We start from the raw sequence: 17,871 nt of genomic DNA, 5'->3' as shown, positions 1-17,871 counted from the left end.
ATAGTCCTGATGGATGAGTAGCTCAATTTTCAGCCTCTCTTCTCTGGAAAATGGAGAATGGGGCTGAAAGCTGCAAGCTTCTAATCATGGCTTGGTCTTTCTGGTGACCAGCCTCCATACAGCAGCCCACCAAGAGTCACCTCATTAGAACCAAAGATGCTCCCATTATCCAGGAAACTCTGAGGGATTTTGACATATATACATTCAAATATAAGTAATAAGACATACATATTTCTTATTATTTCACAGGAACGTGAAGAGAAATCATAGTAGAACGGAGTGAACAAGGCACCAGGAGCTAGGAAATGTGGGGTTTGGTCTCTGTTCTCCCCTTTACTCCACCACATTTGCTGAAGAACTTATTCTCTCAGGGTCTCCTTACATTTAACTACGCAACAGGAACTGAAGGAAGCAGACCCTGAGGTCTCTTCTAGCTCTCTACCAATGCCATCATCCTGCCACTCTGAATGAACCCCTCTGTAGCTAGAGATTATAAACTTGGCCCAGAGATACAATAAAAAGCTCCAACAAGAGGGATTGGCTTTTTATGTGAATATATGGAAAGATACCAATCCTGTCAACAGATTCCTACTGGGAATCTCAGGTCCAAACTGACTGTGTTCTCCCCAAGGCAGCTTTTAAATAAATAAATGTCAAGACTAAATAAACTGAGAATGAGTGCAAAGAATAGATCGAATTGTTTGGTCAAACCAAAGTTCATAATAATGTAATCAAATGGCTCTTTGCACATTGTATAATATAGAAAAGAAGGAAAACAAAATGAGATCTTGTATAGGGGTAAAAAGAACTTTATTTAGTCTTCCCTATGAGAACAAAGAGTTATAAAAAAGACAAGAAAGGGAAGGAAAAGAAAAGATGAACTAATACTTACTGAATATCCATTAAGTGCAAAGCAATTAGAAATCTTGTGTTCATTATACTGTTTAATTCTCATAGTGATATTATATAAGAGCTAGATATTATTATTTCTCATTTTATAGGTGAATAAACTGAGACTTTGAGAATTGAGTAATTTGTCCAAAGTCAAACAGAAAGTAGACAAATCAGGATTCAGGCCCACGTTTGTTCTTCCAACTGTATTTAAGACATTTTTCATTATATTCACTTCTGAATTAATAAGTCTAATTTATCAGAATTACCTTCAGTAAAACCTTTCTAACGTTTCTAATATGCATCACCCTTTCTAAGATATGTTTTTTTAACCGTAATTTTTTAAATCAGAGGGCCTAAATGGAATTCTTTTTTGAGATTATTTGGTGGGGGGAGGTAATTAGGTTTATTTATTCATTTAGTTTTTTTTTTTAATGGAGGTACTGGGGCGTGAACCCAGGACCTTGTGCATGCTAAGCACGAACTGTACCATTGAGCTGTATCCTCCCCACCTCTAAATGGAACTCTAGCTGGTGAGCTTGCAAAAGAGTTCCTGTGGGTCAGCGGTTCAGCATGTAGAACCTCCCAGTACTCTCTGGCCTTAGTGAAATAGGATCGAAGAGTTATATGACCATTTCAAGATTCTCCTCTAAACCTTGTCTAAATTTAACTTGAGCTTTAAGCTCCCTCTCCATGTTTGATATTTGGCTGTGATGATGAAGAAGAAGGAGGAGGAGGAGGAGAAGAAGAACAAAAAAGTTGCTGCTTCAGATTTTTTCCCAAATGAATACCTCCGCACTGCTAGGACAGACTATGTGCAAACGTCATAACCACACCTTGAACATGCAGGGTCTTGCACTCCCTTTATTCCAACCTGTAAGTCATAATGTTGCAATGAGACGTCCTCCTAATTTCCCAAAAGAAATCCAAAAACTTGCTACCACAACCCAGGACAGCTACTCCTCTTTTCCAGGCATAGAACCACAATTTCCAAGGAAGCTGTTCCTTTAGATTGCACTTGGCGAAGCCGTAAAAATGTTACTTACTGATTTGGTTAAATGGGAAGCTGGAGGTAATGTTGTTGGCATAGGTTCTACTGCAGCTTCGGGTGTTGTAAAAGGAAGTACATTTGGCTGTGAAATTACAGGACTAGGAATCTTCACCCAGTAGATTCTGTACTTCTCCACGACTGTGGCTCTGAAATGCAGTACCAGTGAGATCAGACAGAACCACGATTGTGGCCCTTCACAGTCAAATTGGAAAAAAAGGAATGAATTAGACACATACAACTTTACACAGGCACACTTTGGAGATATGGCAGGTTTGGACCCAGACCACAATAAAGTGAGTCACAGAATTTTTTGGTATCCCAGTGCATATAAAAGCTATGTTAACACTACACTGTAATCTATTAAGTGTGCAATAGTATTATGTCTAAAAAAAATACATATACCTTAATTTTAAAATAACTTATCACTAAAAATACTAACCATCATCTCAGCCTTCAGCAAATTACAGTAGTGACATCAAAGACCACTGATCACAGATCACCATAACTAATATATTAAAAATGAAAAAGTCTGAAATATTGTGACAATTATCAAAATGTGGCACAGAGATACAAAGTGAGCAAATGCTGTTGGAAAAACGGCGCCCGGAGACCTGCTCGATGCAGGATTACCACAGACCTTCAACCTGTAAAAGAACACAGTACATGCAAAGCCCCATAAAGCAAAGCACCATAAAACGAGGATGCTTGGGGGTGCCTGACAATGCTGCTAACTCTGTATGAGGCGAAGCTCTAATGACTCTCCTCCACCTCATCATTAAATGAACATTTACTGCTCACTCTTTCTCTCTCCTCTGTCTCCTGCTCTCTCTCTTCTCTTACTTGTCTGCTCTTTGGGCATACTCACAGCAGCCAGGAACACCAGATCCAGGGACTAAACTGCACAGATTTCTACTCTCTGACACATAGAGAACATACTACTACTACATTTTCATAGTGGTCGTTGAAAATTTTTCCAAAGGCATGTGTAGTGGGGAAGCTATACAGAGTCTGCCTAAGCAACCAGCAGCTCTTCATGGGTCACACCCTCTTCTTCACATTCCGCACCACACACAGGCACAAAGTGGTGCCACCATGCACTGGCGACCTGTGCGCAAAGCACTGCAGAGGATAGAGACAGGCCGGGAAAGCAGTTCTCCCCTTAAATATATGCCTACGACACCACTCCAGAGTCATCATGTGGCTTCATGACATCCCATTTCCCCCTTGCACACAAGATGAAGACACAAGTACTATTCTAATTCCTCTGAATTTCATAATACTGAGGGGCACTCAGGATCTTATTTTTCTGACAGTCTAATATGCAAGTTATAACACTGCAAAAAGAGTCATCCAAATTTCAAGGACTGTTTTTTTTTATATGCTCATACTAATATAGAAACAAATCTAAAAAGATAGTATTGTTCCCTGTATTATATAGACTCAGGCATTCATTGGTGGCTCTTATTAGCATGAAGGCAGCACAATAATTCATTCACTCAACAAATGTCTATTAAGTATCTTCTAGGTGTCAGGTCCTGTGCTAGGTGCTCAGTACATACTGCTAGAAGAAGAAGAAAAAAAAAAAAAACCAGAAAGCAAAACAACCACTTACATCAATAAGGTGGTGTCATGACTACACCGAACCTCCCCTAGAGGTGAATGTTCAATAGGTATAAAAATAACGATACAGATAATTATTACTTCAATACTGGTTACAGAGTTGTAAACTCTCTTACTCACAGAAACTTTATGTGATTTGGGGCACTGCTTGGAGCATTCCAGTAGACTTTAATTTCTGTTTTTTCATGCGAATTTGTGTGACTCACTGCTGATCCCTGAAACAAAATGGGAAAGAACCACCATTCAGTCACTCAATAGCTCAGCATGGCTGCAACTACTACCACTTCTACAAAGTAATTTATCGCTGCATGGCCTCGGTATTCTGATAGACTATTTTATTTAGAACAGGGGCTCAAGTACTCAACAAATACGTGTTGACTGGTTGACACCGAATTAGCAGCTGGCTCTACGAATAAACAAGAGTCAGCAGACATTCAAGAACTGAAGAGAGTTATGAGTGTTGGGTGTGTTAATGCTATACAGAGCCTGCTCATTATTTCATTTGTACTGCAAGTTTATACTTTTTATTAATTGATACAAGAAGAATGCAGAAGAAAATTCCTGCCTCCAAATACGTAGCATTAGATTTTAGTAATTCCATTCTCTTGAACAATCTTGTTCCCACCTCCATTCACCCGGCAAGTTCCCACACATTCTTTGAGGTCTAGCTGAGATCATCTCCTCTCAATTCCTTCAGCCTGTGGGGAGCACCTCTGCTGCGCTTCCCACCCGCCCTGCATGTGTTCTAATCTAAGACACCATCTGTTCTACTTATGTGTCCGTCCTATATCCATATGTTCTATTTATGTGCCTCAGGGCAAATGCCCATGAGCTTCACTTATGTGCAAGGAAGTCTATGAGCTCTTCAAAGAACAAGCCTTGCTCATCACCATATCCCTTGCCGGACAGTTCCTGGCATAATAAATGTTCATTGCACTAATGAATCAATTACAAAAATTAGGCCTCTATTCCATTCTAGAAACCTTCAATATTAACACCCTCCAAAATTCAATACAATAAAATATAAATAAAAGTCAATATTACATAAAATACCAAAAGCTATAAACCCTTCAAGCTATGATCCCATCTTTTCTAGGACACTGATGTGTGAAAATACGTTGCCAGTAGAAAATTAGGTGGAAAAGTCTGATCCTCGTGAATCTATCCAAATGTCTGCAGGACATGGGTAATGTCACTGTTTGTCTTGCAAACACCTTCCTGGAGTGAAAAGACCTATGGAAACTGACAGAAATTAGTTTCAAATGAAACACAAACCTGTGTGTCTTCACAGGTCAGAAGCTGTGACATTTGACTGTCAATCAGTGTGAAGGAGCCGACAGGAGGGCCACTCAAATCCTCAGCGTTACGTGCTTCTAAGAGAAAGCCTTTAAAGGGTGGCCCTGACAAAGTAACTGAGAAACAAACAAAAACATAAGAGGCTTAGCAACAACCTCCCAGAAAACTGCTCAGAGGAGGTATATCACCGAAGCAGGTGTACGTACGCAGAGCTACTCCAGGAGAGAAGGGGAGGAATCTTCCCCTAGACAAAGAAATTCTAAACTGTGTCCCACAGGATATTATTCCATGAGATCTAATTCCACAGGGAAGAAAAGGTAGGTTATGGTCAGGGCATGGCCCATGAGGCCAACGTATTTGAAAAATGCTGGATGAAAGTAAATGCTTATGTCTTTACTGCAAACCCCTCAGGGCCTTTAACATCCTACTTTGCAGAATGAAACCCTAAGCATAATATATATAACCCACAGGGCATTCCAGACTTATTTTTTCCATACATCCTTTTTGTTAGAGCGTATCAGTTAATATGTCGCATTTCTAAAGCTGCAGGAAATAGACTTTGTAAAATGCTGTTACAGACACACCTTTAACAGTCAGCCTACATTCTGCTGGAAGAATTAGGGAAACACATGAGATTATACTATATCAAAAAGGATAAGGGTTTAATACTTTAGGCCAGATAAACTTTACTTTCCTCTGCAATTGAGTAAATAGTAATGTAAATGAAGATATATTAAATAATGATGAAAACATTTTTTAAAAGCGATTCTGAATTGGTGGTAGGTATACTATTTAAGTAATATAGACATCTGTAGGAGTTAAACACAAAAATGAGAAGTATAAGATCATGGCATCTTATGAAAACAGATGAACATATTTAAATGAAACTGTATAAATCCAGTAATAATAAAGAATCAATGCACAATAAAAGAGTGAAATTCAAAATGTAAATAGTTAGTATCAGCACAGTACCTTTGATCTGATCTCCTGGCTTGAATGTCATCTGACTCACTGAAATGTTGTGAGCAGGGTCAGACTGTGGGGTGTGACCATGTTCAGGTATCATCCCATGGCACGACTTCGTTACCCTTCCATTGGGATAATTAGCCACAGATTTAACGTGCAACAGAAGTATGAAGGCACCAAGTGTATATCCAGGAACTACCATCTCAAAAAGAAGATTAAAAGCACATTATTTTCACATATAATTAAAACATAAAACTTTCATACCACAGGATAGTAAGTCTAGATGGCTACTTGCTCTCAAAAATCTGTTTAACCACAATCTCAAAAACAGGTAATATAAAGAATGTCATAGGTACAGTCTGACCTGGATTTGAATCTCAGCTCTCCCAATTACCAACTGAAATTTTAAGCAAATCACTTAAGTCTCCTTCCTTACCGGAAAAATAAAGAAACGAAAACCCTCCTTTCCAAACTGTTTTAGTAAAATTTAGATACAGTCAAAGTCTGACTAGGAAGATAATAAATGTTAGTGTTCATTAGCGTGATTGGGAAGTAATAAAATGATCCAATAAAAGCAAAAGGTCTTATTCTACTTCATCCTGAAAAATTTAAAGAACAAATAAGAAATGTTTCTTCTGTATTTAAATATCATCACCTGAATAAATCTCTGGTATGATTTCTCCCAACTTCTTATTAAACTAATCATAATGACACAGTAGAAAATTTAATTTGCAACCCTGAAAACTAAGGATAGCAACCAATTGCAAGAAACAATATTTCTATTACCTATAGCCCAGATACTTCGGAATTAAGAAACACTATTGTTTGCCCAAGCAATTTTCTTCTTTCCTCCAGTTTGTCTGCCTTCTGCAATCTCCCCAGGAGAACCAGTCCCACCCTCGTCCAGCCCACATCAACCACCTCACTTTGTGCATATGTTCAAAACCGGCAAATCATAGAATATAAGGCTAAAGGTAGATGGGCAGGGATATGTTAGATGGCAGTAAGTAAAGTCCACACAGTGGACAGGCTGCAGATGGCAAGAGCCCCAGAAGCAGTTCATTCTCCATAGAAATGGGAGTTTTCTATACCGTTACTCTGGTCATAGACAAAACAAAAGCACCCTTAGAATCACCAGCACAAATTATTCTTTTATAGTCATCTAACTTACAAACCCCACATTGGACCAGGGCTAAACTATAAAAATTCCTGCTAGACACCAGAAATTGTGCTGGAGCTACACTCTTTAACCAGCCCACAACTGCACCAATAACTACAGTCCAACTGTATACCCTTATCTTTTATCAAATATTGAAGCTAGGTAGAATTCTTCTCATTTAAGGGTAAGCAAAAGGAACAAATGAACTCATCAAGAGTTTCTGAAAAACCCTGTATCATAAGAGAAGCACAAGATTCCTTTGTAGACTCAGAGGAAAAGCATAACTTTAAACATAGTTAATTATTATGGGCAGCAACATTTAAGAAAATAACTGCTAAAGAATGGAACAATAGGAAAATTTTCTGTTCAAACATGGTTTTAGGTCCTTTTGTTAGGGGCAGACCTGCTTTTAGAGTCATGCAAGATTTACTGGAGAGGATCAAGGTCATTATTTTAACAATGTGATCTTGGCCAAGTTATTATGAAGACTGAATGCAGAAATAACATCTCACCTAAAGAATGGTATAGTGGGAAGAGTTAGGTTGGTTGAACAAATACTTATCTGGCACTGATTTCCTGTCAGGTCAAAGTGGACACAAGACTCGATGTCTTGTCGCTATTATACATTAAGTAGCTCAACAATGTCAATCAGGTCACCTAATCTGTCTCAGTTTCTTCATTTGCAAAATATAACAGGTGAAAGGGAAAAAATTCAGGGCCAACCCTAACATTATGATTTTAGGAAAGCAAAGTGGAAAAGTGTACTGGGGAATTATTACAGCATGAAGCATTAAACGGGAAAGGGAAGTGACTAAGACACCACTACCTGTCATTCATTAGGAAAATATAACAAACAAGGTCAGAGAGGGAAGCAGACAACAGCAATTTCTTTGTCCTTGGTCAGATACTGACCATTCAAGGTAAAGTTCTATTTCCATTACAATGGTCAAGGACTGTTTTCCAGCTAATGATTTAAGAAACAACATTTTTCAAATGAATACATTAATTCATGAGCCAACCTATGCCAACAGATTGCATAGTTATGAGAAGGAATAAAGAGTTATTCATGAACAGACTTGCAGACTTAGTAAACAATCTTATGGTTACTGGGGAAAGTGGGTGAAAGGGGATAAAATTGGGAGTTTCGGATTTATAAATGTTAGCTACTATACACAAAAACAGATTTCAAAAAAAGTTTCTTTTGTATAGCACAGGAACTACGTTCAATATCTTGTAATAACCTTTAATAGAAAAAATATGAAAACAAATGTATGTATGTACATGCATGACTGGGACATTGTGCTATAAACCAGAGACTGACACATTGTAATTGACTGTACTTCAATAAAAAAAAGTTATTCATGGAAACATTTAAGCTAAAATTATGGAATGTGAATAATGATCTATTATGAGATTATCCTTCAAGCACTGGAAAAACTCCCACTAATTTTTACAAGTTTTTAATATTCACATTCTACCATGGGTACAATATAGGGAACTAAAAAAAATCATAACTTGCATTTTGTCACCCAAAGATAGAGATAGACCTGTTCGTTTAAAAGGTTAAAAGAGAGGTCATCCTGATCCTCTAACTGAAATAATTCCCAAACCTAAAGAGATTTACACAGTTTTCTTTTTTGCCTGAAAGACAGGCACTTAGTAAAAAGGTAAATGACTGCTTATACCATGTTCTACATATACCACACACAAAGACAAAATTTCAAAACAAATGTATTCATTATTATTAAAATACCAAATTCTTGTACTTGGATGAATATGTAACTATTGTGACTCTAAACCAAAGATATTAATCAGGGCAATTTATTTATTACAACAAAGTGAATTTCAGATAAAATGAGAAAAATCCAGATGAAAAATATTTTGATGTAAGAAAAAAGACTATGTGTTATAGGGTTTTTTTAAGTAAATTAGTCATTAAATTTTTTTTTTACTGTGTGACTTCAAGAACATGTGAGAAAAGGAAAATGTGGTAGAAAGCACAGCTTTTATAATAACCATGTCAGATGATTAAGTTAGCAAATAACTAATCAAGTCTAGTCATATTGCATTCCAGCTCTAGCTTTTATTATTAGTCATTTGTTTTAAATGAAGGCATCAAAGGAGTTCAAAAGTTAACATACACACAAAAAATAGTGGGAACCAGCCCAGTAACACCTACGCTCACCATCCAAGATACGAATGTAAGCAAACACTGAGAGTCTTTATTAATGCATAGGTAGGCGGTAAGAAGGTTTTCTTAATTATGAAAAGTCATAAAAAAAAGAGTTTACTATAAAATATCTAAAAATAATTTGGAAAATGATTTTTTTTGCTATATGCTGTGGGTTTTAAAAAATTTTTTACCACACTCAAAGTAAGAAATGTTTTTATATTATAAACCTACACACATTTCAAGAGGCACTTTTTACCTTTACTACACATGATAAACTCATATATTTTCTATTCCTTCCCTTTTTTTTAATGCCGGTTACATCTTACTGAGTTGTTATTTCACAACCTACTGGCGAATCCCAACCTGTGGTTTGAAAACGTTACTTTATGGCATACATAGACCATTAAGTTTCGGTCTTGAATCGTTTTCAATTAGGAGTTTCAAGGATTTCAGTAAAAAAGGAGAGTTCTCAGAACAACAGAAGAAACAAAAAAGCCAAGACACAAGGAGGATTTTGGAGGTAGGAGATGGACTTACCCAGTGGAAAATGTCTTATTCTGTATTATTTCATCTGTGAACCTGAACAAAAACTATATATATGGCTAATAAATTAGCTTTCTCACTGCAACCTTCTATATGAGGGAAAAAAAATTTCCCCCAAGTAGTATTTTTTATATTATTATTTTTTATTTTTTCTTCCAGTCCTATTGAGATATAATTTACATATAGTCCTGTCTAAGTTTAAGGTGTACCTCATAGTAACTTGACTTACACACATCATGAAGTGATTACCACAAGTTTAGTGAACATCCATTGGACAAAAAAACTAGTTTAATTAACTGTTGATGAAAAATTAATCAGAAGTCAATCTAAGAAAGAAATGGAAAATTTTATTTGAGCCAAACTAAGATTATAACCCAGGAGACAGTCTCTCAGAAAGCTCTGAAAACGGTTCCAAAGAGTAACAGGGGAGGCCTGCATACATGAGATTTTAGAGAGAGGGTACATGCAATCAAGTTCACGTCTTGGTAGAAGGTTAGTATTATTCACAAGGAACAGATATCTTAGTTAATGTTTTTAGTGTTTAGACACTGGGTCAACAGAATTTCTCCTGAAAATTTCTGTCTAAAGGCCTGTTCTGCCAGTTTTCCCAAAGCACAGAGTGCCCCATCCTGACCCTCGCGCTGAACTCCTTTCAGGGTGTATGGTGGGTCAGTGACTGCAGAGGCTAATGACTTGATTCTTATAGAAGTGGAGGGTGGGCAACATTCTGTACAATCTCTTCCCTTTTGGTCTTCATTTCGACCAAGGTTTGGGAGGCATTTTGTGAGCAATCTGTCCCATGGCACTAGGAATACTCATTCCCAGGTCAGAGAGGGCTTTGTTGATAGGCCACTCAATGTGTTATTACTGGACTAGGCCCTGTTTACAGCAGCCAAAGGCCTCCGGACCTCCTGTCTTACTAGTCTGTTATGGTCTAGGAGAGTTTCCCTCCTGTTGCCTCTTCCCACATCTAGAGTTACACTATTACAATCACTGATCGTATCGTACCAAATACTCAGTCAATCATTTCAGGTCTCCTTAATCATCACTAAATTTATTTGAGGTTCAGTCACACATTCGGTAATACAAGAAACAGTAACGTTGTAATACAGGCAGAATATAAATAATATAGCTAGTAACATTAATAAGCTCATAAGTTAAGTATTTAAACTAAGAACTTCCATTAGGTGCCGCCCAGAATCTCCCCGATTTCCCCAGCTCATCTGCCCAGTCTCTTCTGCACCAATCACTATCTTTAAAGGAAAGGATGTATTGGCATTGTACACGAAGTTCCCCAGAGACGTCTGCATGTACAAGGTGAGTGGCGGGTCATCGTGACCCCTTAACGGATTGAGAAAGGAATATCATCTTCTAAGGAGTTACGTGGTTGAGGCCAGAAGAATAAAAATTGATCTTTATGCTTGAGTAGTTATTTCTGCCTCTGGGGGGATATGCTTAACCCATAATGCAGATGCACAGTGCACACTAGAGGGGAAGGAGGATGCCCAAACGGACAGAGAAAAATTTTATGTTTAAGTTTCTCTTGTTCTGCCTTAAAATGTGAATTTTTTTTATCATAACCATAATATAAAAACACTGCAATCACTAAGGCACTTGAATGCTCCTTTCAGAATTTCCATCACCTATATTCTACAAAGTTTAAAGTAATTAACTACTTCTTATTCAATATTGTTTTCATTTTACTTTATTACTAAGATTACAATGACATTATTTCCTTTTACTTTGTTGTAATATCAAATTTTTCAATCAATTTATGAGTTAAACACGCTTCTTTTGCTTCTAGGCTTTTGGCCTAGAAACAGAACCACCATTTATAATACCGTCTCCATTAAAAAGTGAAGTTGAAATTCCAAGCTGAATTAGAAATCAATTCTGAGACACAGCACAAGTGCAATTTCAGCATTGCATCTGGGATCTGGGGCAAACCTTGCAGGCCTGTGACCAAAACCTAGAGGGACTGGGGTTAGAGGTTAGGTTAGAATGGGTGCTCACTTGTAGAGTGGCAGAGTTAGGCAGAAAGAGTTTTAGAGAAGTAGGTAGAACCACAGAAGAATAAGGAGATTGAAAAACTCAGAAAAGTTCAGACTAAGCACAAGAGGTATATGGAAAGCAACGAAACGTCCATGACAACAAGAAGGAAAGGATTACAGTTTTACCATAGAAGAGGAAGAAAGGGGAGACAGCGTGAAGAAGGCAGAGGAAAAAGAAAAAAACAATGTTTGGTAAGAACCTGGTAGATACTAGGGCTAATGTAATCCTTACAACAAGCAGGTAGGACTATCATTTTAGAGATGAAGAAACTGAGACCAGGGAACGCACCCTAAATTGGGTGTACTTTTAAACTCCAACATCTGCATTCTCTACAGTCCACATCATTGCTCCCTTCTTGGAGAGAGAGGGACATGGAAAGTAAACAGGCACAGTAAGGATCCAAATTTCACAAGGAAAAATGTGAGTGGGGGCATACTGTGACAAACTTGAAATCTAGGTCAGCCTACTGAATTCAGAATGTTGGGTCCACTCTCTGAGTCTGAGCAGCAATGTAGAAATTCCTTTCACGGAACGAAAGCTCCTGAAAAAATGATACAAAAACTACTAGTTCAATGCCTAAAAGCACGAAGCTGTCAGTAAGTGGTAACTGCCATTATTTGTTATCACTCTTAACTTCCCATATCGCCACTACGTGCTCATTTCTTCTGTACACTATAATGGTTTCACGTACTTCTTTCATCTGCATGTAATTCATTCAAGCCTTCTGAAATATTTCAGAAAATTGGTTCCTCTTCTTTCCAGTAATTTAACTTTACCTTCATAAAAAAAACTTCCACATCAAGAGTTAAATTGACTTTGATAGCTGAATCTCAAATTATAGGGGAAGTGAAAAACAGGTCAAGTATTTCCATGTCCCCAGATAAAAATGTTCCAGATTCTATTTTCACAGCAGGAAGCACAGAGAAAAATGATTTTTTAAATTAACAATTAGAGTGATGACATTTTCAGCGAAGGTTCTAAAAAACAAAGAGCATAAAAAATGGCACATTGAATATCAATTTGGTATCTGTCAGGTTTGAAAACGTAAAATGGTTGAAAAGAATTTTGAAAAAGAAATTAGAGTTTAAATGAAAGCAAGAAAAAGTAAAAGGAAAGGTAGACAAAACCACTGAAGAAAATGGAACTGGGAGCTCTCCAACCTAATCCTGATTCCCCTAACTAGAGCACCATCAGAAAGCAATTTTTCCATTTTCTTTATTTATTCTCTGGAAAAATGACTGAAGCAAATATCTCATTACAGATAGAGCTCCCATCTGGACCATTCCACATGGCCCTCACAACAGTCCTGTCCTCAAAACAGCATTAGGTGCTAAGTGGAATAGTCCCTTCTCTAAAGACACAAAACTAATAGATGAAACAAATGCAAATACCATTAATCTATCATTTAACTGATGTTACTATTTGTTGAATCCTGTTCTGTTCCAGTCAACACAGTAGGTTCTTTAGCTGTATGAACTCTAATCCCTGAAAAATAAAAAACAATACAAAGTTTTTTGTTGCCTGGAATTTGAAGCTCACGAGGGTTATTAAAAACTATCGCTCATATGTGGAATCTAAAAAACAAAAACAAACAAACAAAAACAAAGCATAAATACAAGACAGAAATAGACTCATGGACAGAGAATACAGACTTGTGGTTACCAGGTGGGTGGAGGGTGGGAAGGGATAGACTGGGATTTCAAAATTGTAGAATAGATAAACAAGATTACACTGTATAGCACAGGGAAATATACACAAAATGTTATGATAAATCGCAGAGAAAAAAATGTGACAATGAGTGTGTATATGTCCATGAATGACTGAAAAATTGTGCTGAACACTGGAATTTGACACAACATTGTAAAATGATTATAAATCAATAAAAAATGTTAAAAAAAAAAAACTACTGCTTAAAATCACATAGGGACAAATTAGGGAAAAAAACTGCATTTCATTATAGAAATTTAGAGGTACAGGAGAATACAATAACAGAAGAGCTAAGGGCTTATAATGTATCAGGCATCATGTTAAGAACTTAGCACACGTTCCTCAAAACAATCCAGGAAGGTGCGAGGGTATTTCTATCCCCAATATGTAAAATAGGGCACTGATTGAGACACTTGCCAATGCCCCTGAGCGGTGAAGAGTGTAGTCTCTGGTCTAGTTTCTGAAGTTTTAACCACTAAGCCATCACAGCGTCAAATCAGACCCTTAAGGCTGACACAGGAAATAAGGCATTACGGAGAAAAAGGAATTCAGAACGAGCAGTTTGAATGGGAGCAATAAGACAACTAGAAGTAGAAAGAGAAAAGTGACAATGGACCTTGGAGGGCAGTGAAGAACAGCCTGACTAGGTCCAAGGTCAAATGTTAGAAATAGTCATTGTAAACAATATTGTAATTAAGTCTGGTTCCTCTTTGAGCCCCTTACATGAAGATATCCATTCTCGAGAATTTTTCCCTTGATCCCCACATTTCTCTACAGGCTCTTTACTTCTATTGCCTCAATTATCACCCCTGAATAACATTTCCCATAACTTTCAGATGCCCCCATCCCACATTTCCACAATGCTTTGACTCAAATTTCCAACTGTATATAGGTTTCTGGACAACAATGAGCTTAATTTTTCTAAAACGAAATTCATTATTCTTTCCTCCAGACTAGTTCTCGCATCTGACTTTCCTACTCTGAGGGTGGCCTGTCAACACAGTCCTAGTCAACTAGACTTGAAACCCCAAATTCTCAAGATTTGACTCCAAACTTGGGGAGCCAAGTTGGGGTCTTTGGAGGTCGAAAGCAGATTCGACCTCCACCCTCCCGCACACCTACCTATCCCTTCTGCATCTCTCGTCTACCTCCCGTTCTCTCTATTACATCTGTCTGCTGTTTTCCATTCTGCCATCACCTTCAAGCTAAAGTCTTTAGTGACATTACTTGTCACTCAGATTAACGAGACACTCTCACTTGGCTTCCCTGTTTTTGACTCTCCATTTTCATCTATGCTACACAACACCACAAGATCAGTTTCCTAGAGCACAAATCTCACCATATCACTACTCTCCCCCAAAACCTTCAACAGCTTCCCAGGAACCATTCAATTAAGGACAAAAGCATTAGGCATCTAATGTGTTTTCAGCCCAACCCAACTGCAAGGATGTACCATTTGTACTTATTTCTGGAACAAGCACCACACTTTTTTTCTATCCATGTTCTGTCTTCTCCTCCATTATTTCATCCATCAAATTCCCAGCCATGTAAAAATGGATACGTGTTAAATGGGAAGAAAAAATAAGCTACAGAATCTCTGTACACTGTGCTTAAACTATGTAAAAAATGTTCATTGCCTATGATTTCATGTAAAATACAAAAGACTAATAACATCCAACATAAGCAAGGACGTGGAGAAATAAGGACACTCACAAGGTCAGTGAAGAGTGTAAATTGTCACAGTATTTTGGAGGACATTTGACAGTGTCCTACTAAACTAAAATATGTTTAATGTTTGACCAAGGAGTATCACTTCTAAAAATCTGTTCTACTGAAAGCCCCACACAACATAGGCACAAGGAATATAGTCATTATTTTATAATAACTTTGTCTGGAGTAAATTCTATAAAAATTTGAATTATATGTTGTACACCTGAAACTAATATAATACTGTATGTAAACTATACTTCAATTTTTAAGAAAAAAGAAAAAGAAAACCCCATGCAATCATGCAAGGATTATTTGTAATAGCAAAAATGTAAGACAATTTGGATGGTTTAAAAAATGTACTATGCTATATTCAAACTCTAAAATCCTGTGTACCCATTTAAAAGAATGAAACAGAGTAAACAAGGAAAGGAATAACAGCTAATACTTACTGAGTGCTTTCCAGGAGCGAGGCGTTCTTTTAAGTGCTCTGCAAGTATTAACTCATTTCACAAAAATCCTAAGACATGTATCTGTTAGGTAGAAACATGCTCACGCCGCACTGAGGGATGAAAACAAGCCGACTACAAAACTACATGTAATGTACCAAATACATGTAACGGAAAGAGAAAAAGAAAAAAAAACGTTTACACCGCACTTTAACCATTCTCAGCAGTTGTTACCTCTAGGAGAGTGTTTTCAATATCTGAAAAGGAATGGACTTCCTCTTTTTAATCCTCTTTGAATTATGCATGTTTTTGAAAGTTTGTAGCGCTTTATAACTTAAAAACACCACAAAACATGCATATGTGAAGACTGTAAAGTAACACGTTCAATTAACTATAAGGTGTTTAGATTTTTTTTCTTTTTTCTTTTTTCAAACATTCTATGTTACTTTTACTGTTTTTCTTTGGACTTGTTTCAATAAATAAAACATCTACCTCTCTTTCGAGTTCCATTTAAAATGCCATCAACTACTCTGTCCCATGGGACAGTGTGCAATAAGGGCTTTGAAATCACAGAAACCAGGTTTGACTCCAACAGGCACCACCTTAGTGACCGCAGGCAAATTACTTAACCTCACTGGGCCTTAAATTTCTCATTTTGTTAGAGACAATACTACCAACATCAAGGGCCTTTGTGAAGTTTAAATAAATAACATCTATGAAACATCGAGGAGCATAGCGCCCACCGTAAACCAGGCCTTCCATTAAAATCCTTTCTTCATAGGAATCTTGGCTAATTCTGCCAACCTTAAATAACCACTCTTCTCAGAAGCTCCATAAGCTTTGGGTTTTGCTAATAAAAAATTTTAATCACATTTTTCTGCCACAACTGGTTGACCTGTCTTAAGGAAAATTCCTGGAGGCAGCAAAGGCATTCTACTCATTGACTTCCTTTCCCAGTGACTAGCAGACAACCTTTTAAACAGCGCTCAATGCAATGCAGTACAATGTGACTTCCAGAGAATCTGACATCACCTAAGTGGACAAATTTGAAACAGAAGGCATAGCCAGGCAGAAGAATTAACATGTTAGCTTATTTTTTAAAAGACTTAGTAGAGTTCATCCTTTTAAACAAAACAATCCTGTAAAAAGTCTAGCTCATTGTTTTCAATAAATTAATAGATCAAATTTTAGCCTCCCAAAATCTGCACTACCCAAGTACAATACTTGAATCTTTCCACTTTTTCTTTAATTTAGAGAAAACAGAAAATATCTGAAACTAAAAAGTTTGGCTTTGTAAAGAAATATTCCCGAATTTACAAATGGAAAAGTTCCCATTGGCCCTAGGGCAGCAAACAGGGAGCAAAAAATAAGGGCAGAGGTAACACCTAGTCATCCCAGAGCCTTTCTGAAATTCTGAAGACACACCGAAGGTGAGGGAGAGGTGGGGAGAGCTAAGATTCCTAACTTAAAAGACACTAAAAACCAAGTAAGGCTCTAAGCACCCTCACGTAGGTAATTATACCATTAGGTTTAAATATGCTTAAAATAAAATTTAAAAAAATTTTAAACACTGATGCATGAATAAAGTCGATGCTTTTCAGGATCCCAAACTCCTCTCTACTTACAATCACCCTTTTCATGGGATTAAAGCTCACAGCCAAAGTCATGGGACATATTATTAACCTAACTCGTTAGTGAACACCCATTAGCACAACACAGGCTCCAGAACCCAGTGAGTTAATAAAGCGTCCAGCGTCACCGACAGCCCTGGCCAGCATAGGCGCCTGCTCTTAGTACTGTCACCCAGCTGGATTCAATTTTTAAATGCTTTGCAAAGAGCTCTGAAGAAAACAGGAGACACTTACCATGAGAAGCAAAGGCAGCCTATCTAACTTCCGGTTTTGTTACAACTTGTATCTGATTTCAGCAGCTGGGTGGAGCCAGTTTACCCATAACGTTTGGGAACGTTTCCCAAACTAAGCTGCAAAACTGGATTTGCAAGGCCAGTACTAGTTTTAGAACTCCATTCGTGAGAATTAAGTGTTCTGTTTTACACAAAGGAACACTTTTTAAATAATTGCTCCACTGAGAAAATTTTTTGTCTTTAACTCTAAAGACAAAAAATTGGAAAGTACATGCCTGTTCTATACAGCTCTAAGTAAAGACAAACAAAAGAACCTATTTGTGCTTAGTTGCCAAGTTTAGAAAATTAAAGTATAGGATGCCCTGTCACATTCAAATTTAAAATAAATAACCA

General features: G+C 37.3%; 1 protein-coding gene across 3 annotated transcripts in view; it reads right to left on the bottom strand.

Annotated features, from left to right (window-relative positions):
• FRRS1 (ferric chelate reductase 1) overlaps nucleotides 1–17,513 on the bottom strand; it is a 47,693-nt gene extending 30,180 nt beyond the window's left edge. For 2 of the 3 annotated variants that reach the window (XM_072968147.1, XM_072968145.1), the window contains exons 1-5: nucleotides 17,480–17,513; nucleotides 5,831–6,026; nucleotides 4,838–4,974; nucleotides 3,683–3,777; nucleotides 1,938–2,088 (exon numbers count right to left, since the gene is read on the bottom strand). In XM_072968147.1, the coding sequence (XP_072824248.1) occupies nucleotides 1,938–2,088; nucleotides 3,683–3,777; nucleotides 4,838–4,974; nucleotides 5,831–6,026; nucleotides 17,480–17,482 (582 nt within the window). In that variant the 5' untranslated portion in view covers nucleotides 17,483–17,513. Of the gene's footprint in view, nucleotides 1–1,937; nucleotides 2,089–3,682; nucleotides 3,778–4,837; nucleotides 4,975–5,830; nucleotides 6,027–15,617; nucleotides 15,758–17,479 lie in introns of all 3 variants that reach the window. The other variant, XM_072968146.1, reaches the window with a different exon arrangement.
• Nucleotides 17,514–17,871: the final 358 nt, after the last annotated feature.

This window comes from Vicugna pacos, chromosome 9 (genome assembly GCF_048564905.1).
Source record: "Vicugna pacos chromosome 9, VicPac4, whole genome shotgun sequence".
Lineage (NCBI taxonomy): Eukaryota > Metazoa > Chordata > Mammalia > Artiodactyla > Camelidae > Vicugna > Vicugna pacos.
The sequence above is the reverse complement of the archived record's forward strand: the minus strand, read 5'-3'. Positions and strand labels throughout refer to the sequence as shown.